This window comes from Oncorhynchus masou, chromosome 6 (genome assembly GCF_036934945.1).
Source record: "Oncorhynchus masou masou isolate Uvic2021 chromosome 6, UVic_Omas_1.1, whole genome shotgun sequence".
NCBI classification, from domain to species: domain Eukaryota; kingdom Metazoa; phylum Chordata; class Actinopteri; order Salmoniformes; family Salmonidae; genus Oncorhynchus; species Oncorhynchus masou.
The window spans coordinates 50,322,750-50,344,341 of record NC_088217.1 but is presented as its reverse complement, the minus strand read 5'-3'; the positions used below and the strand labels follow the sequence as shown (position 1 = coordinate 50,344,341).

Here is a 21,592-nt window from a genome sequence, read left to right as displayed (position 1 = left end):
ACATGAGTCACAGCAATAATGTAGCTAGCAGTACTGCACACCACTGTGATGTTTATATATATATATATATATATATCGGTATCAGTGGCACACCATCCCAAGGACATTAATAATAGGTACTTTGTGTTAACTCCTATATACAGTTCTTGACTTGGACTGAAATAAGTGCCTGCACCCATTTTGGGTGCCGGTACTTTTTACATTTAAGTGCAGGAGCACCACAATACTTTTGAGCTAATATTCTATAAAGAGGAACAGGAGCTCAAGTAGTATAACATTTTAGATGCCGGTACTCAGCTCCAGTGAGCTCCTGCCCAAGTCAATCACTCCCTATCCATAACTGCCAAGTGGGGAAATAATTCCCATGAATAGCATTGTTTAGCTAATGAATATCATCCCAATAGCATACCCCCACTACCAAGACATGTACTTTTGTGAAGGAACTTGTTTAATGTGAACAGTGCAAATCTATTATTATTTCAACAAACACTGGACATATGTAACATAAAAATGTTGAAATTGAAAAGGGGATAGTCAAGGACAGTCAAATTATTATTGCAAGAGATATAGACATATGCTGATAATATGAGACAGATTCTCAGTTCTATTATTTTGTTGTTTTAACAGAGTTTTAGAACGTCACAAAGAACATACAAATATAGACAATACAAACGTACAAACATTCTATAAAAAGCAACAGCTTCCTGTTCAAAGTTTCAGGACAATTCCCCTATCAATTAAATCAAACTGGGGATTGTCCTCTCAATTGACAATCACAGTGCTCCCAACACACGGGGCACTCCCACTCAGCCTCATAAAGGGAAAGCAAAAAAGAGTAACATCCATCATAGTATGGATGTGCAGGAGGTATATGGAAGGCATTGGGGTCAAATGGAAACCTGGAGTACCTGGCTCATAATGTCCATCACTTATTATTCTGACTAGCATTAAGGCCTGGAGATACTGTAGCAGACGGTATCTGAATTTGTTCAACATTTGTCTGAGCTAATAGGTTGGCTTCCCTTGTATTGCTAGACAGTAAGGGAGAGAAACAGGCCTTTTGATTTGTTACCCAAAAGCTATAAATGATGGACCCTGCTGCCAGCAGGAATAACAGGTGATGAACATTACGAGTCAGGTAGCTTACCCAGGATAGTCAAATGGCACCTCCACAATGAGAGGAAGTACTGGACAAAGCCAGTCTCTCATCAGCCACAGTTTCACATACTCTCTCTCTCAACTCTCATTCTCTCTCAGGCACAACAGACTCTCTCCAGTTGTATGGCACTTCTGATTCTCTCACACTCACACGCGCTTGCCCGCTCGCTCTCATGTGCCCGCTCGCTCTCATTCGCTCTTTCATTCTCCTCCTTTGAGGGAGGTGTCGAGTTGTGTTCTCTGGGATCTTTGGATGCAGTGACTGGTCATCTTCTGATGATTGTCAGTCAGAGGTGTAGGTAGTCCCGTAGGGAAGCGGTTTCTCAGCCAGGGGTGGAACCACCAGGGGTGGGACGAGCAGCTTGGGCCTCCTGCATCCTGGTGCGGGCTAGTGCGTAGCGCTGCACTATCTGCTTGACATGCTCCTCCTCCTCACGTTGTAACATGCGAACAAAGTTCTTGAGCTCTGGCATAGAAAAGGCATCCCACTGGAAAGATAGAGGAGAGAGACGGAACATTAGTGTAAGCTGCACAATGTGAAATGACCATGTTGGTTTGAGAATGAATACCCGATGAATGCTCAATACTCACGTTGACCTCTCCAGTCTCATTCTCTTTTAACACCAAACTGAGGGCTTTGTCATTGGGTCCAGCACACAGACGCAGGTGGAGTGGACGCTCGTCGTCAGACAGCTTGCGCAGGAATTCTGAAATACAGGAAGAGGAAGGAGAGACCACAGAATTAAACAACAGTATGGCACATCTTAATATTTATCAATGAGATGCCGGTGCAGAAAAAAATAACAGCCGTGCTGCTGCAAGACCACAGAGGTGACAGAGACGGGCTTACCTTGGTCATGGCGCTTTGTGCGCTCAAACAAAGCAAACTTTCCAGGGTTGTCCACCACGGTAAACTTCTTCAACAAGGCTTCGATGACCTCACGAGCACATGTGCGGGAGCTGATATGTAGGTGTTTGGACGTATCCTTGGGCAGGTAAAAAGAGGTGCGACGCTTAACTCCCCCAGTCTTCTTGCCCGCACCAACCTGTGTTGCAGTACCCTTTCTTGGTGGGGGAACTGACACGGGTCGTAGCAGCTTGAACTGGACCTTTATGAAGCCAGTGTAGGAGCCATCTTTGTTCTGTTGAAAAGAATGAAAACATTTAGGAATTCATCCTCACAAAACGTATTGGTGTTGAATTGTGCAGTAATGGAGTTGAACAATAACAACATGGTAATGCAGACAGTGTTAGAGTAATTGCAATGTTACTACTTACTGCAATGGTATAAGAGCAATTGTTACTACTCACCAGGTTCATGAACAAGTTGCTGTTGATTTGAGCATTGTACTCCTTCACCTTCTGCTGGATCTCTGTGACTGACAGATCCTGCTGCTTCCCCCATTCAACCTGTTCATCCTGGCCAGAGAGAAGGGAGTCAATATTTCAATTAGCCACTGAATGTTTACTCATTCGTCTTCTTAAACTGACAGTGCAAGACAAAAAAGGGAAACATTGGTGTTCTACCACCGTGTGTCAGTAGAGAGCCAAGGTTGAACGGTTTGCATGTCAAATTATGACTGTAAGAAATGTGTGATGTGGGCCTATCTAAACAAACAATCCACAACATTTTGGGTCACGGAGGAGAAATTCGATTTCAGGAGACTTGGGGAGTCAGGTTCACAGGGGTCAGAGTTCAGTAGAACAGAGGACTAGATTGGGTTTGGTGAGAAAAGGAAGCACTCTAGACTGGTGTAAATCAAAATGGTCTTGAATGAGAAACAGCATTCCTACTTGTTACGGCTTACAACAAATGTTCTAAAAACAAATTACTTATATTATTTTGCAGACTGTAGCAGCCTATGCTTCACAGTGCTGACTTCCTGTAAGCTCCACACCTTCTTTCACAAAGTTATCGCTGGTTGCATCAGATTCCAAACTTCCTGTCAACGTAGCCATAGCTTCCCTAGCAGTGGACCACAACGATGTCACTGACCAATCCCAGTTCCTCAACTCCTCCTATCTCTGTGGAAGGAGGCATCATGAGGGAACTTGCAGCTGTTTGTGATGTCTGCAAAGGCTGTGGACTGCATTCCTTAAAGCTGTGTTCATGTAAAAATAGCTGCCCCCCTCAGACAACCAACCCCCCCGCTTGAGAGTCAGACACAAAGCCTTCATCTGTTTTACAGCCATATCCTGTGGAGTCAGCTGCCTAATCCTCACAGAATCTCAGCCATCTTTTAGCAATTCACATTTGGCCTCCAGCATCTACAAGTTATTTAAATGTCTCCCATGGACACAGTAACCACCACAACTATGCGCTTCCTGTGTCTAATGGTCTGTCCTCACTTCCTGTGTGAGAATGTCATTCAAGACATGTGATGCACAGAACTCTTCTTCCTGTATCAATTGAAAGGACCAGCTAGCCCAAAATGATCCTGTTGACAGTAGCTGCTTTTCAAATCAAATCCAATTTCATTGGTCACATACACATGGTTAGCAGATGTTATTGCGAGTTTAGCGAAATGCTTGTCATGGGAGGGGGGAGGATCCATAGATCAATACTCATAAATCCTCCTGGCAGGCGTTAACATCAGCACCAGCATTATCTGTCCTCTGGGACAAAGTCTCAAACTCTCATTCTACCCACAACTACATAAATCAATGTCAAGTTGTGCAAAATCAGATCAATAACCCGAATCCCAATGCAGATAGAAAGGGTGTTAAAGAGATTCTCCTGTACTTTGTATACTTTTTAGTTCGTAATTCTGAAAGTAGTGCTCACAGACCAAAAGTGGTACCCAAAAATTGGGTATGCACAAGACCAAAAATGTAAAAATGGGCTAAATTAATTCCAATCCCAATTAAAATGCCACGGCTGTTTAGCATACTGGTCGGCTGACTTTAGGACCATGCAGAGCATCACTTCAGAGAGAGAAGCTGCCAGCCTGAACACCTTTCTCTCAGAGAGCAGAAACAGTGCCAGACCGTTCATATTATACACTACATACAAAAGTATGTGGAGACCCCTTCAAATTAGTGGATTCGGCTATTTCAGCCACACCCGTTTCTAACAGGTGTATAAAATCGAGCACACAGCCATGCAATCTCCATAGACAAACATTGCCAGTAGAATGGCCTTACTGAAGAACTCAGTGACTTTCAATGTGGCACCTTTCCAACAAGTCAGTTCGGCAAATTACTGCCCTGATAAAGCTGCCCTGGTCAACTGTAAGTGCCGTTATTGTGAAGTGGAAACGTCTAGGAGCAACAGTGGCTCAGTCACGAAGTGGTAGACCACACAATCTAACAGAATGGGACTGCCGAGTGCTGAAGCGCATAGTGCGTAAAAATCATCTGTCCTCAGTTGCAACACTCACTACGGAGTTCCATACTGCCTTTGGAAGCCATATCAGCACAATAACTGTTCGTCGGGAGCTTCTTGAAATGGGTTTCCATGGCCGAGCAGCCAAACACGAGCCTAAGATCACCATGCACAACGCAAAGCATCGGCTGAGTGGTGTAAAGCTCGCCGCCATTGGACTCTGGAGCAGTGGAAACGCGTTTTCTGGAGTGATGAATCATGCTTCACCATCTGGAGATCCGCCGATTTGGTGGATGCCAGGAGAACGCTACCTGCCTGAATGCATAGTGCCAACTTTTTGATACTGTCGCAAAGCTAACTAAAAAGCAGCATTCCCCAAGAGAGGATGACTTTCACTTTAGCAATGATAAATTCATGAACTTCTTTGAGGAAAAGATGATTATTAGAAAGCAAATTACAGACTCCTCTTTAAATCTGCGTATTCCTTCAAAGCTCAGTTGTCCTGAGTCTGCACAACTCTGCCAGGACCTAGGATCAAGAGAGATGCTCAAGTGTTTTAGTACTATATCTCTTGACACAATGATGAAAATAATCATGGCCTCTAAACCTTCAGGCTGCATACTGGACCCTATTCCAACTAAACTACTGAAAGAGCTGCTTCCTGTGCTTGGCCCTCCTATGTTGAACATAATAAACGTCTCTCTATCCACCGGATGTGTACCAAACTCACTAAAAGTGGCAGTAATAAAGCCTCTCTTGAAAAAGCCAAACCTTGACCCAGAAAATATATATCGAATCTTCCATCGGCCTATATCGAATCTTCCATTCCTCTCAAAAATTTTAGAAAAGGCTGTTGCACAGCAACTCACTGCCTTCCTGAAGACAAACAATGTATACGAAATGCTTCAGTCTGGTTTTAGACCCCATCATAGCACTGAGACGGCACTTGTGAAGGTGGTAAATTACATTTTAATGGCATCGGACCGAGGCTCTGCATCTGTCCTCGTGCTCCTAGACCTTAGTGCTGCTTTTGATACCATCGATCACCACATTCTTTTGGAGAGATTGGAAACCCAAATTGATCTACATGGACAAGTTCTGGCCTGGTTTAGATCTTATCTGTCGGAAAGATATCAGTTTGTCTCTGTGAATGGTTTGTCCTCTGACAAATCAACTGTAAATTTCGGTGTTCCTCAAGGTTCCGTTTTAGGACCACTATTGTTTTCACTATATATTTTACCTCTTGGGGATGTTATTCGAAAACATAATGTTAACTTTCACTGCTATGCGGATGACACACAGCTGTACATTTCAATGAACATGGTGAAGCCCCAAAATTGCCCTTTCTAGAAGCATGTGTTTCAGACATAAGGAAGTGGATGGCTGCAAACGTTCTACTTTTAAACTCGGACAAAACAGAGATGCTTGTTCTAGGTCCCAAGAAACAAAGAGATCTTCTGTTGAATCTGACAATTAATCTTAATGGTTGTACAGTCGTCTCAAATAAAACTGTGAAGGACCTCGGCGTTACTCTGGACCCTGATCTCTCTTTTGAAGAACATATCAAGACCATTTCAAGGACAGCTTTTTTCCATCTTTCTAACATTGCAAAAATCAGAAACTTTCTGTCCAAAAATGATCCATGCTTTTGTCACTTCTAGGTTCGACTACTGCAATGCTCTACTTTCCGGCTACCCGGATAAAGCACTAAATAAACTTCAGTTAGTGCTAAATACGGCTGCTAGAATCCTGACTAGAACCAAAAAAATTGATCAAATTACTCCAGTGCTAGCCTCTCTACACTGGCTTCCTGTCAAAGCAAAGGCTGATTTCAAGGTTTTACTGCTAACCTTCAAAACATTACATGGGCTTGCTCCTACCTATCTCTCTGATTTGGTCCTGCGTTCATACCTACACGTACGCTTCGGTCACAAGACGCAGGCCTCCTAATTGTCCCTAGAATTTCTAAGCAAACAGCTGGAGGCAGGGCTTTCTCCTATAGAGCTCAATTTTTATGGAACGGTCTGCCTACCCATGTCAGAGACGCAAACTCGGTCTCAACCTTCAAGTCTTTACTGAAGACTCATCTCTTCAGTGGGTCATATGATTGAGTGTAGTCTGGCCCAGGAGTGGGAAGGTGAACGGAAAGGCTCTGGAGCAACGAACCGCCCTTGCTGTCTCCGCCTGGCCGGTTCCCCTCTTTCCACTGGGATTCTCTGCCTCTAACCCTATTACAGGGGCTGAGTCACTGGCTTACTGGGGCTCTCTCATGCCGTCCCTGGAAGGGGTGCGTCACCTGAGTGGGTTGATTCACTGATGTGGTCATCCTGTCTGGGTTGGCGCCCCCCCTTGGGTTGTGCCATGGCGGAGATCTTTGTGGGCTATACTCAGCCTTGTCTCAGGATGGTAAGTTGGTGGTTGAAGATATCCCTCTAGTGGTGTGGGGGCTGTGCTTTGGCAAAGTGGGTGGGGTTATATCCTTCCTGTTTGGCCCTGTCTGGGGGTGTCCTCGGATGGGGCCACAGTGTCTCCTGACCCCTCCTGTCTCAGCCTCCAGTATTTATGCTGCAGTAGTTTATGTGTCAGGGGGCTAGGGTCAGTTTGTTATATCTGGAGTACTTCTCCTGTCCTATTCGGTGTCCTGTGTGAATCTAAGTGTGCGTTGTCTAATTCTCTCCTTCTCTCTTTCTTTCTCTCTCTCTGAGGACCTGAGCCCTAGGACCATGCCCCCAGGACTACCTGACATGATGACTCCTTGCTGTCCCCAGTCCACCTGGCCGTCCTGCTGCTCCAGTTTCAACTGTTCTGCCTTATTATTATTCGACCATGCTGGTCATTTATGAACATTTGAACATCTTGGCCATGTTCTGTTATAATCTCCACCCGGCACAGCCAGAAGAGGACTGGCCACACCACATATGCTCTCTCTAATTCTCTCTTTCTTTCTCTCTCTCGGAGGACCTGAGCCCTAGGACCATGCCCCAGGACTACCTGACATGATGACTCCTTGCTGTCCCCAGTCCACCTGACCGTGCTGCTGCTCCAGTTTCAACTGTTCTGCCTTATTATTATTCGACCATGCTAGTCATTTATGAACATTTGAACATCTTGGCCATGTTCTGTTATAGTCTCCACCCGGCACAGCCAGAAGAGGACTGGCCACCCCACACAGCCTGGTTCCTCTTTAGGTTTCTTCCTAGGTTTTGGCCTTTCTAGGGAGTTCTTCCTAGCCACCATGCTTCTACACCTGCATTGCTTGCTGTTTGGAGTTTTCGGCTGGGTTTCTGTACAGCACTTTAAGATATCAGCTGATGTACGAAGGGCTATATAAATACATTTGATTTGAACTGTAAAGTTTGGTGGAGGAGGAATAATGGGATAATCAAAAGATGATAAGCTTCCACCGAAAGTAAATTTAATAGAATTTGCCAAAATGTGCTTTATAATTACTCATGCCTATATATAAATAAATACAAATCATTCAAAACACTACACCAGAGAGCATAATGTGGCCAGAGAGGATCATTAGCTTCTTTTAAAAATTAGCTGTGGATTGTTTGAAGCACTTGGTCAGCGCGCGGCGAATAGACTACCAGATAGCTGACTGTTGAGTTGCATCGGTTAGTGAAAAGCAGTTAAATAGGCCTATCGCAGTATTTCAAAATATGATTGTAGAAAAACATAGTTTAGAACGCGAATGACTATTGCGGAAAAGAGAAGACAAAGAAAAGATTGATCTGTCTCTAGTCATCAAAATTCTCAACTCCCAATGGAGCGAACAGTAGCCTCTTCTTATTGGCACCCGTGGAGAACATCCCCATATGCCCGGTGAGTGTGTGCATAGTCATTGGCTTTATCATTGGATCAGTACCACTGTTCATTTTGGGGGGGGGGGGGGGGGGAAGTAATGCGATTATTAAAGGCCACATTTTTCCAGTGCAAAGAAAGGATTAGGCCTACTCTATGTCACTACACACTCAGGCATGCATTGTTCCGTACGGTCTGTTTTGCTAACAGTGACTGAGTTATATTACTGGCCTAAATTATGACTATGCAATCTACTCGTCACAGGAATATTTGCCTCTTTTACATTAGTCTGCAGAGTTGTAGACTTGAGTCACACGACGTTAAGTTACAAACTTGATGACTTGAAACTCAACTTGATAGAAAATAAAAACAACTTGAGACTTGACTGACTTGAGACCTATGACTTTAAATTATCTGGCCATGTTTTGTAACGGTTTTGTCACTCATTTTGTGGCGCCGAGTCCGTTGGATTACTCTCCACACGGCCAGCGACAGTAGCCGCAACATGGTGCCTTGCAACAACAAATGAACCACAAGTGAAACGCACACTCGGCCCTCTGATTGGACCAGCAAACCTACAATCAAATTGCTTGAAATGTATAATTTACTTATGAGATAAGGAAATGTGTTTTAATAAATGATTAGAATATTACATAAGTCTGAAACCATGTGATTGTATGAAATTGATGTGAATCATTCGATTATTATAATGCATGTATGTGAGAGTAGGTCGATTATTATGATACTGTACTGTGTAATATATCCTGGAGTGTAGTTCTTAGTCAGAATCAACGTTAACAATGCGTCTAGTATTTTGATAACAGACTATCTGTCTGAGCCAGATTCGGGGCGACCTTGGCTGGGACACTGAGAACTTCCTTAGTCCCAGGCCTCTCCTTATCTTAGGGGAGGGCAGGAAGACGCTATTCTCACGGACTCCCCTAGTCTTGATTGGTGGGTGGTTTGTGTGGAAGTATGTGTGTCACTACAAATTGAAGATCCTTGTACTGTGCACGTCAGAACGTTCCGTGAATAAACATTTAACTTTGGTAGACTGGGCCTCTGTCTGTTTTCGTTTCCGTCAGTATCTTACAAATCCTGATATAACAGACTGAGGGTAACATAATTGAATTGGTTAGTGAACAGGAGAATAGAATTCTCGTAACAGGTTTGCATTTGGAATATGTTTTTACAAATGAATTATTACTGTGGCGAAAACGCACCAGGGGCGTGTCTCTCCTCTTGTACTCGCCAAACTCCCGACAGTGGAGAGAACTTATTCTCTTGTTGAAATGCTTTTGTTGCTTTCTTTCACACATTTAAATGCACATGTGGTAAATCTATATTCCATCTAATCCTACAATAATTGCTGGCGTTTCATCATTCCATCCCTGTAACGTTATTTTAACACTTAAGACATTTCTTTTTCATGTTTGATAAGATACATTTTCATTTAGCCTACCATTTCTTACCCTCTGAGTGGGCGCAATGATTATTGTGCACATGAACGTTCAAGACTCACACGGTAGAAGTTCTGTTTATTTAATTCAATGTATGGTTTGCATTGTTCTTATTTCCCGGGTTATGTCGGAGGTCCGTGTGTCTGTGTCCTATGTCTCTGTCTGTCTGGTTGTGCGTAATAGAAGTGTGCAAGCTTCAGTATGCACAGAAATAGGCTATGCGGCTTACACGGCACGCTTTTGAGTCAGTACGTCGAATAAGAGAAAATTGTTGTTCCATGTACGAATGGTGATGAAATATCATTAAGTCTAATTAAGACAAATGTATGTACCAATGGATGTGGAAATTGCCTTTTACTTTGTAAACCAGTGTATTGGTTCAGGGTTTGTACAGACAGTTGCAAAATTGAGACTTAAGTACCTTTCCCAAGCACTAATATTTATTTTCAAGGCTCGCCAATTTGTAATAGGTCATATTATGCAATTGTTTCTAGTCGCCACCGGATGGCAGTATATCGCCACAACCCCGTGAAAAATAAACAAGGCAAATCCAGGGGAGCAGGCGGACATAACGAGCATACATGAATCATTCATGATTCCACTTGTTCGCAGAAGTAGGCACGATTAGAACTCAGATCAAGAAGCCTTCAGAGTGTTGATCACCGCTGGGAATGCAATAATAAGTGGGTAAAATATAATTAATCAAATAAAAAGGTGCGCAAACAGCGTTTACCCTCCACTACGTACCCGGTTGGGTCTGGCAAAACCCATTCATAAACATCAATATGCTGCCAGGCAGGATTGGATCTACATTTGCCCAGCATTTTAGCCATCGATGTGACATTTGGCGGCGTCTAAATCAGTCAGTTCTGTACCTGCATGACTGAGTGGCAGTGTGGATGGAATGAGCAAGCTAGCCTGGCAACCAGAGCACGAAACACGTGAAGAATTAAAAATCTGTAGTCTGCCTGGAAATTTGCAAGACCAATACATTTTTCAAATATTTTTCATATTAACATATTTGATCATTTTCTGTTCTCCTCTCTTTTGAAGTACTAACTTGAGAAAATGTCAGACTTTCAAGGTATTCCAGTAGTTGAATTTCAGAGTGCCAAATTCAAGTACTTTTAGCACCTTGTGCGAACCCTGTTGGTTGTAATTGCCAATTGGGTAATCGTATGGTCCTGTGTGGGGCCAAGTGCTTACATGTACCAGTTTGAGGTCCTGTTAGGCAGATTTCATTTGGTTTCTCAAGGAGAGACTGTGCAGTCTTGCCATCTACCTGTGTCCATTCAGATAGGACACGTTATGCTTAATAAAGTGGCTATTTCTTTAGGCCAATTGCCCGTGTACATTTGGTAAATGCTATATGATATGGCAATTTCAACATTGAATCACAAAGACCAGTAAAATACATCTACACTGAGCACATCAACCTGCCTTGTCTTCTGCTGATGTCATGCCCTTACCACTGCTACAAGGTCCTTATTTTACAATTACATCATCAAAATATGTTGTAGACAAAATAATGAAAGGGGCTGTCTGGTCGCCTCAATAAATAGACAAAGATTTGTAGTTGAACAAGTCATTGCATGTATAGATGTTTACTTAACTTGAGACTTAACTTGAAAAAACATGTGACTCGACTTGCTCTTAGAATGCACAACTTGGACTTGACTCGAGACTCGAACCTTGTGACTTGCATGTGACTTGAATAATAGTGACTTGGTCCCACTTCTGTTAGTATGCAAATGCGATGCATTATAAAAAAGGTGCAATTTTAAAAAGGCGCAATAAAATAAAAATTAAATGCTTCATGAAACTTGAAACTCACGCGCCGCCTATGGATGTCAGCCATATTGTGACTTAAAAGCGTATATTATGCATCCACTTCATGTTTCACTATATGCACCCTTCCACACCCTTTTTAGGTTTAACTGAACTCATACCACTGAGCACAGCTTCCAGAAAAACAGTTGCTTTCAAACTGGGATTTCGTGGCTAATTGAGGTTAAACAAGAATTATTCTGCTCATAGATTACGTATGTATAAACTACACATTGAAACATTCAGCCCAAAGCGGGAGGTTTGAAAAACGTATTATTCGCCAAAGTTCCAGACCATCTTTAAATGTCCTGCAACTAGTAAATAGGCAATAACAAAATGGAAGCCAGAACAGTCATTTTTACTGTGCTGATATTACTGTTTTGACTCAACTGTGTATAACATTATCTAATGTATTTATTCAAGATGCTGTAGAAATATTAGTAAATGAAACATGATCAAATGTTGCCATTCCCCTTATGTCTAGTAGGCTACTCATTCAAACCCTCCGGAGATGTCTGTGCAGGCTTGTGTGTGCAAGCTTTGCCAGTGTGAAGCAATGTGAGTGAAGTCATTTGTTTCTGAATGGTCCAGAGAAGAATAGTACATGACTTGTGTGAGTTGTGAAACCTGAGGGGTTATCGTGGGTGTGTTCACTAAACTCTTGAGCGGTTCTCAGCGTCGGGATATATGAGTCATCATTGTAATATGAGAGAAACACAGTAGATTCCAATTAACGTTTTAATAAGAGTGGTCATCATAGTTACTACTACATCAAAATATGACGACAACTTCAGATGACAATTTTCGCGGATACGTTATTTGAAAAAGTCGAGTTTATGCCTATATCACGTCATAACTTTATTAGAAAGTATAATATAAAGGAAGCTACACACAATATAGTCTGACCTATTATACATGAACATCAGTGAAGGCGAAGGCATGACTAGCCAACATCTTATTCAATAAGTCTTAATCAACTGTTTGACAAATTGTTCTCCTCTCACCTTCTCCTTCTTGGGTTTGTGAAGGAATGATGTGCGAGCAGTGAAGTACTGCTCGAACTCTGAATCGGAGTCCCCACTGCAGTATCCGCTGCTGGTGGAGCTGCCCCACGTCTTCTCGAAGGACAGGCTTTTATCCGAACCGCTGACCGTGTCTGTCATTATCAAACTGTTACAATGTAACCAACCGTCTGGAGCGATGTAGTGTTTAGAATTCGCCAAAATGTGTCCGGTTAAAAAAATAATCTAATTCGGTTTGGATATGAGCGCTGTAGGGGTCGTTTCCTGTTTAATAAAACGAGTTCTATCTACAAATTGTAGTATACCACTGTAATAAACGTGTAACTACAGAAACGTTAAAACAGATAGAGTGTAACGTAATAAGGACTGCTGGTATAGTAGGTATATCTCTGTAAACTTCGACAATGTTGTTCTAAAGCGCGTTTCTGTCGGTTTCCTGTTCAATCTGGCCACGTTTCGGCTTCTCACAACTAGCTGAGAACTAGATGATGGACCAGCCCCCGCATTTCCATCGCTCTCCTGGTTTTGACTAGATGGGATACAGTTTCTGTCAAATTTCACTTTTCGTAGCAGGCTAGGACAATTTACGCAGCAGGTTATGATAATTTACGCAGCAGGTTAGGATAATTAGGTTAAGGTTGGAAAAAGGGTTGGGTTATAGGGTTAGCCAAAATGCTAAAAACAACACCTTTTGACGTAAAGGTGACAAAAAATGGTATCCCTTCTAGCCCCTACCTTCCCTCCCCCGGCCCGCAGAGGCTCCGCCTAGGCGGTTGAGATTAGAAAATACACAAAACCAGCGCAACAGGCTATGATTGGGCACTGAGGGGAAATTCCAACTCCCTAATGACATCATACCACTCCCTACCCTGTCTGCCAACAAACAATAAAGGCGTTTGAGAAGATGAAAATCATGTGAGGATTCACATGTTATTAACAGAGCGTAGAGTACTCACATGATAAGAGTTTGGAGTATTCACATGGCAAATGCATGACATAAATAGACATGTAGGCTCAGGGGTTTACAAAGAACCGCACCACTTTAGAGAAAAATATATACACTACCCTACGTATTTCATTGGACCGTGTTGCTAACACTTTATTTGGCTCTATACTTCAGCATTTTTGGATTTGAGATCAAATGTTTCATATGAGGCACAGTAAAGAACGTCAACTTCTATTTGAGGGTATTTTCATAGATATCTGTAAGGAAGCATGTATCTAGTCCCCCCATTTCAAGGTGCTATTAGTATTTGGACAAATACACTTAATGTGTAGTAATGTAGTCAAATGTTTAGTATTTGTTCCCATATTCTTAGCAGGCAATGACTACATCAAGCTTTTGACTTTACAAACTTGTTGGATGCATTTGCAGTCTGTCTTGGATGTGTTTCAGATTATATTGTGCCCAATAGAAATGACTGGTCGATTTTATATTGTGTCATTTGGAGTCACTTTTATTGTAAACAAGAATAGAATATGTTTTCCGTACACTCCCGCAATAACATGGATGCTACCATGATTACAGATAATCATGAATTAATCATTAATAATGAGTGAGAAAGTTAGAGGCATAAAATTATGCCCACAAGACATGCTAACTTCTCACCATTACCAATAAAGGGGGAGGGGTAGCATTTTTTTTGGGGGGGTGATCTTTATGCCTCCAACTTTCTCACTCATCATTATTCAATATTAATTCATTAGCCATAATCATGGCAGCATTCACATTCATGTAGAAGTGTTCAGAAACATCTACTCTTATTTACAATAAAAGTGACTCCAATATGACACAATACATTATTCACCATTCAGTTCCTATTGGGCAAAACATAATCCGAAACACAATCAAAACAAACTGCAATTGCACAGTCTTGATGTAGTCATTGTGTGCTAGGAATATGGGGCCAAATACTAAACTTTTGACTACTTGAATACACTATATGGGAATTTGTCCAAATATTTATGAAAAATGTACTTTTTCAAAATGGGTGAACAAGATAAAGTGCTTTAACAATAAAACATACCCTCAAATAAAAAGGTGACATTCTATACTGTCTCATATACAACATTTGATCACAAATCCAAAATGCTGGAGTACAGGGACAAATTGACTCATTTTAGCATCACTATCCAAATAAATACAGAGGGGAGTGTAGATCCAACAAGAACAACTAAAAGTGATGCCCCATGCTACTGTATCGAAAGGAAATGGTGAGAGAGGACCAGAACTGAAAGGACCTAATGCAATATTTCCAGGGGGATGGGATAGAAAGGAAGAGGCGTGTTTACAAGTGAGTATGTAGACACCATGTCACCACAGTGTGGCCTAGAAGATAGTGGATAGATAGTGGACATGACATGGCCAGTGAATTATTCTTACAAAATATATATATATTAGCCTGTCATTATAAATAAGAATTTGTTCTTAACTGACTTGCCTAGTTAAATAAAGGTGACATAAAATGGCCGGTGAATGAGGGTGAGAGTACAGAGAACACATAATGGCATGCATGTACAGTCTGTATCGGATCATGAGGTTCTTACCACATCTGTATCGGTCTCCATGGTGTGTTCCATAACACATGTTTGTTCAACTATGGAGCTACCATCCAAACTGCAATCTAATTGGATAACAGCTCGACATCTGTAGTGACACGTGAATCTGCAATCTGTGAGAAAAGAGAGGTGAATGATAAACAGGATTTAATAGAGTAGATCATGGGTTGCAATTAAAGTTGGGGCTCGTCCACCAGGGCTCTACATTTTGTAAGGCCACGGTCTACAAATAGATCAGCCACGATGACACACAGATGTAAGGAAAGATTGACTATAAAAAAGTGGCACCCACTGGCTCAGAATCATCCATTTCGTAGTTTTGGGTCATCCCGCCCGTTCCAACCCTCCAGCTTTGGGACATTTTGGATTTCTAAATTGTCTGCTGTCCTCCACTGGCCACGGTGAGTCATTACATGTTTGACAGAGAACAAAACTTGTCACTGACGTATTTGACTTCAATTTGGTCACAAACAGGACCTAATTAGAAAAATATTGCTAGATTGTAGAGAGATGATTGTACAAATAAAACAGCTGTATATTAATGTAAGGAGATTCATGTAAAGGAGAGATTTTACCAGCATATTCCAATACGCTTCAGACATTTATCTCCCCACAAATCTAATGGTCACACATTACAAAACAAAGGATGTAGGACTGGTTATGATGAAATGCATGGTAGTGAAACATTGCCTGAATGTAATTGGTGTAATATAGCCAACTGCAGGCATAAGTTGTTGCCCAAGGGCTCTTACAGCTTAGATCTAGGTAGTTCCCTGTATGGCCAGAGGAAAGGAAGTTTATAGTGAAACTTTAAAGACTATGCAAGAGGAAAGCGGTGCTGGATACCAACAAACCGACAGCACCAATACAAAAGAGACAACAAACCACTAGAACCATCTCAACATCCTCATAAGTAGACTGCCGCCAACTGCTGATTGAATCTGTGAGTCTTGTTTTGACAAATACCCCAGAGCTAAAACTGGGTCTGGGATTTCCAGGCAAGCGGTTTGGTTGTCAGCTAGTTCTTTGCTGCTGGAAATGGTAATGTACCTATTTGCAATGACTCCCCATTAAAGCCTATTCGGGTCTAATGAATACTGTGTCCTGTGAATGGAGCAAGTGTCACAAAAAGCCCATTTAGTTCAGTTGAGAAACAATGAACCAAAGCTAAAATGGGTCTGGCTCACATGTAAACAAACACAAATATGGCCTATGCACAAACAGGCTATATAATACCTTGAAAAACATTCTCATAGCCCTAGTTAAACCTTACAACACTCAAACACATACATTTTCAGAAAAAAAGGCTACGGTTAGGGTTGTGCCCTGCATTACACAAATATCAAAATACACATTATATACCTTCAGAGGTACACATTGGATCTCACAAGGTACTGTTTGGTACCTTTTAGGGTAAATGTGCAGATAATCTAGTATAATGGTAAACATTTTTACATAATATTTGGAATATAAAGGTACGATCATAAGCTTAGTGGGGCCATAACATTACCTTAGTTATTTTTGGCCACCCGTGAGCTGAAGTTTTGTACCAGTTTAAGTGGACTGTGGTTATGTTAGTTAAAGGTTGAGTATGTCCGTTGCCACTTCTAAAGTCTTTATAAAAGGCTTACATAAGAGCATGTGACAATAAAGATCTGTAATTAATATTTTAGCTATCTTAAAGATACATTCCGGAGTATCGAAAACAACCTCGTTATTTTCTTAAACCTCCCGTTTTGGACTCGACGAGTCAGTGTATGGCTCATACATGCATAGTAAACCATCTGCAGTTGCTACATTCTAACCTGCCATTATCTAGTCCACAAGATACGTGCTCGTTCATGTCATGATCTGAAGCGAGTAGGATTGCCTGGCTACTTAGACCTTACCATGAGTTATTTTCATAAGGGAAAATACATGGAATACATCAATCAAATCCTCCCACCCTAAATTAGAAAACATAAAAATAATTTGATCTATTAGACGCCGGTTGTAGTTTAATTTCTCTTTTTCAATAACTTAGTAAGCAGAAGTAAGCAGAAAATGATGTGCGCTAAAGATGGCGTCGTAGCCTGACAAATATATTAGAAGACAATTGTCAACCTGATCAGAAACACTATTCTCCCCATCATCTCCTAAATTAAATCCCTGGTGTATTTTCTTAGTCTTTTGAGCGATATATAAAAACATTCTAAGGTTTTAACCAGGCACGAATCACGGACACAACACACATATCGGTGATGCGCTAGAGAAAGGTATATGGAAACTTTCACCCACTTCCTTTTTAGTGAAGAAAATATAGCCCAACCTTTCTGTTGTTTCAACCATCCATCCCAATCAAATAGTTTCATATGTCTTTCCACCGTTTGTCCTTATATGTGCACACAGCAGGTATTCCATGATATGTGGTATAATCTAAAACTGCAGTTGATTGCCAGCTATCATTATTCATCACGTAGACAAATACTGGCCTATATATAATCAGTAAACTATTTTAAAGGTGTAGGTCATTTGATGCAAACATATACTGTAAGTAGGTTATAACTTTTCCATTGTATAAATTACATTATCACAATCACTTGCTTGTCATACTAGTCTGTACAACAATGGGAATTAGCCACAACCAAGCACGAGGGACAGTGTTGATTGGCAGAGGGAATTATGTCCAATGAGGTTGCAAGTTTAAAGTAGGAGGTGGGATCAGATTGGCACAGCATTGTCCAATGAGGTTGTGGGGTGAGGCCAAGCATGTGCACAGCTCATGAACACCCATAGTTTTAAAAAAAGGATCTTTGTGCATGCTACAGAGGCTCGAGGACAATGACGTGGTAACAATGTACACAACTTTCGGGGACCAATTTTGGCTTGTGAGCGCTAATTTCAGAACTACTGGCTAAAAACTATACAACTGTATCGGAGAATCTCTTTAACCCAACACTGAGCGGCCTTGTCAATGGTTAAGGCGTTGGCTTGACAGTTACTGGACCCAGGTTCAAGACTTGGTTGGGGCTACCCCCAAATTTGCTACACTGGTGTCAGAAGTGGGAATGACAGAGAGAAGTGAACACATGAGGCACTTGGTATAGAGAAGAGGTAGAAGTGGCCTTGTCACTGTGGTGGTACCCTAAAAAAGTGTATATTTACCTTTTGGCTCTTTTAAAGGTACAAACTGCAAGGGTACAATTATGTACCTATAACTAATGGTACAATCAATGGACGTACATTACAGGGTACCACTACGTTGACAAGAGTTTGTACCCCTTTAAGTACAATTCTGTACCTTTATTCTGAGAGTATAGGCCTACAGACATGTATGCAGACATGCAACTGTAAAGCATGTCACGTTTGCTTAGTGAATCTCCCGATTCGGTCCATACCTGGTGCGAACCAGGGACATCTGCCTCAAACACACGTGACCGTCTTCCCTCAAGGGTCTTAGCCGATCATGCCACCTCAAAAGCTAGCTAATGAGTCGAGCGAATTAAGGCTGAGGAGTACAGTAAATTGCACGTGCTACACAATCATAAATCACGACATGCACTCACGCATACATACATGTCAGTGGAGGCTCCTCAGAGGAGGAAGGGGAGGACCATCCTTCTCAGTGAATTTCATAAAAATAGTCAACAATTAAAAAACGTTATCTTTTTTAGATAAAACTATACTAAATATATTCACGTTACCAAATAATTGATTAAAACACACTGTTTTGAAATGAAGGTCTACAGTAGCCTCAACATCACTCTGTAGTGTAGCACCAAGGTGTTGCCGGAGGACAGCTAGCTTCTGTCCTCCTCTGGGTACATTGACTTCAATACAAAACCTTGGAAGTTCATGGTTCTCACTCCCTTCCATAGAATTGCAAAGTAATTATGACAACTTCCAGAGAGTGTCCTCCAATCTATCAGAGCTCTTGCAGCATGAACTGACATGTTGTCCACCCAATCAAAATATCAGAGAATGAATCTAGTACTGAAAGCATAAGCTACAACTAGCTAGCACTGCAATGCATAAAATGTGGTGAGTAGTTGACTCAGCGAGAGAGAAACACAATAGTTGAACGGTTTTGAACAAATTAATTTCTTCCAAAATTAAGGAGAAGCAAGTGAGAGAGTTATATTTTTTAAACTTTCACTTAGCTAGCAAATGCAGCTACCTAGTTTAGTCTACTCAAACACCTGGCTCAAACAGAGAGGGATGCTATGTTAGCTAGCTGGCTATGGCTAACACTGAAACTATTCCAAATCAAGGTAAGCTTTTGGTATAAATTTATTGCTACCGGGGCCACCGGTGTAACTGCTAAACTGCACACTGTATTGAATGATTGTAGCGGGTTTACAAATGCATTAGATCTAGTAGCTTTGTTGACTATGATGTGACAATGACGTAGGCTGTGTGTAGTTATGTAGTGGTTATCGGTCATGATATGAAGGTTTGGCTTGGAAAGGTTTTTTCGCCTGGCCACAGACAGCTGTTGTGTTGTGCACTGAAGTGCACAAGCGCAGGGAAAAGGTGAGAGGAACAGAATGTGTAGATAGTTGTGAGAAGGAATTATTTATACAACGAGCAAAGTGATCATGCTGTTTTTATGTGGCTGCTATGAAAGTGAACTGTGTTTGCATGTGATCAGGGGTGTATTCATTCCACCGATTCTGATTACACCCTAGATCAGCTAGATGTTGTAAACGTTCATTCATAGGCTAGGTTGGAGCAACCTCATGATGGATACAGGGGAACATTTTAGTATCATGTAGTAGCCTAAACCTAAATCGATGTTACACTGAGCTGGGTAAAAGGAATATGAATGGCAGTCATCCAATACACTGTAATAGAAAGAAGGCCATGCTCATAAAAAAAAAATTATCCTCCTCCCTCATCTTAGAAGTCACCGACCGCCACTAATACATGCAATCATAATCATGCACTCACACACAAGTAAATCCTGTGCAGCAGGCACACTCACTGGCACAGCGCAGGCTCTGTTTGTACAGTCCCCAGATGAAGCCTCCACACAGGTCACACCAGGTGGGCTGGGCATGGCTGCAGGGCTGGAAGTCATGTCCCTCTCCCCTCTCATCTGTGAGCAGTAAGTCCAGGCTATCCCCCAGCAGTCTGATGATGCCCACCTGGCTGAGCAGCTCTGGGACCTTCCCTGGGCTGATCCGCAGAGCATTGGCCCGCTCCAGGCGAGGTGGTGAGCGAGGCACCTCGCAGCTGGTCAGCTCTATCGGGTCATGGAGCCTCAGCTCACGGAGCTCAATGAACTCACCCCAAGACATTCTGTCAGTCACAGCTTCAGTTCCTTCTTCACACAAAGGCAATCACACCTGTGACCAATTATTATTATTTTTTTTAGCTTTATTTAACCAGGTAGGCCAGTTGAGAACAAGTTCTCATTTACAACTGCAACCTGGCCAAGATTAAGCAAAGCAGTGCGACACAAACTACACAGAGTTACACATGGGATAAACAAACGTACAGTCAATAACACAATAGAAAAGTCTATGTACAGTGTGTGCAAATGTAGTAAGATTAGGGAGGTAAGGCAATAAATAGGCCATAGTGGCGAAATGCACAACCTCAATCTAAGATCACCCATAATGAAGCACCAACTCAAGGACATAGACCTTCACTACAGTACAGTTTTAGCCGTAAATTGTGGAGAGAACCTCCCATACAGCTATGTATTCCTTCACTATTATTAAAACCATGGTTTGAACAAAATACTTTAGCCTATTGTGTACTGAGTATGAATGAATGAAGTTTGTTTCTCGACATCAATTGTCAGTTTTCCTCAAAATACACCAATAAAGTGGTCTACTCGGCAATAAAAATAGAACTTTTGAGTTTATTAAACCAATCTGTGCTTCAGAATATATTTGTTTCATTCATTTTCTAAACGGGACGTTTTTTTGTTTGTTGAAGGAGCCCCTTTGCCATTTACTATCTCCAAGGCAATTCAAAGTAAACTTTCATCCTATCAAATGTAAAATTACATGGTTTTAAAGTCTATGATTGGAATAGGTCACCAACATTCAAGGCTTTAAACATATCGTGATAATAATTGTAAACTGCAGGCAGGTTGTTGAGCATCCCAGAATGATTGATGATGCGGGTTAACATAGAAGCACGAGAATTGCACCGACTCGAGCCTATTTCATAATTATGACTGGTTTAGTTTATGTTAATAATAATTCGATAGAAAAGTGCTATATGTTATTTAAGTATAACAACTTACCAAAACAGGGATCCACCCCTGCAGCAATCGATGCTTCATCCCCAACGTTCTTCTATTTTACAACATTTCCATAGAAGTTATTACGAATAACGGAGCGGAGGTGTACAGCTTCGCATCTGGAAACAACGTATCATCGGCTACATAACGGAAATACCACTCTTCCGAAAAACACGACTATCAGCAGCATGTTTACTTT

General features: G+C 41.7%; 1 protein-coding gene across 3 annotated transcripts; it reads right to left on the bottom strand.

Annotated features, from left to right (window-relative positions):
• Positions 1 to 78: 78 nt before the first annotated feature.
• Positions 79 to 21,537, bottom strand: LOC135542221 (ras association domain-containing protein 1-like). 3 transcript variants are annotated; one of them, XM_064969020.1, is made up of 7 exons: positions 21,397 to 21,537; positions 20,122 to 20,485; positions 15,147 to 15,271; positions 2,470 to 2,577; positions 2,009 to 2,300; positions 1,750 to 1,865; positions 79 to 1,646 (listed from the first exon to the last, which is right to left on the bottom strand). In XM_064969020.1, exons 2-7 carry the CDS (start codon positions 20,435 to 20,437, stop codon positions 1,482 to 1,484), a joined length of 1,122 nt encoding a protein of 373 aa, XP_064825092.1. In that variant the 5' UTR covers positions 20,438 to 20,485; positions 21,397 to 21,537; the 3' UTR covers positions 79 to 1,481. The 3 variants fall into 3 exon arrangements, with proteins under 3 accessions (XP_064825092.1, XP_064825095.1, XP_064825094.1); XM_064969023.1 differs by lacking the exons at positions 20,122 to 20,485; positions 21,397 to 21,537 and adding an exon at positions 15,451 to 20,068 and having other exon boundaries at positions 412 to 1,646; XM_064969022.1 differs by lacking the exons at positions 15,147 to 15,271; positions 20,122 to 20,485; positions 21,397 to 21,537 and adding an exon at positions 12,582 to 13,295 and having other exon boundaries at positions 412 to 1,646.
• Between the last annotated feature and the right edge of the window lie 55 nt (positions 21,538 to 21,592).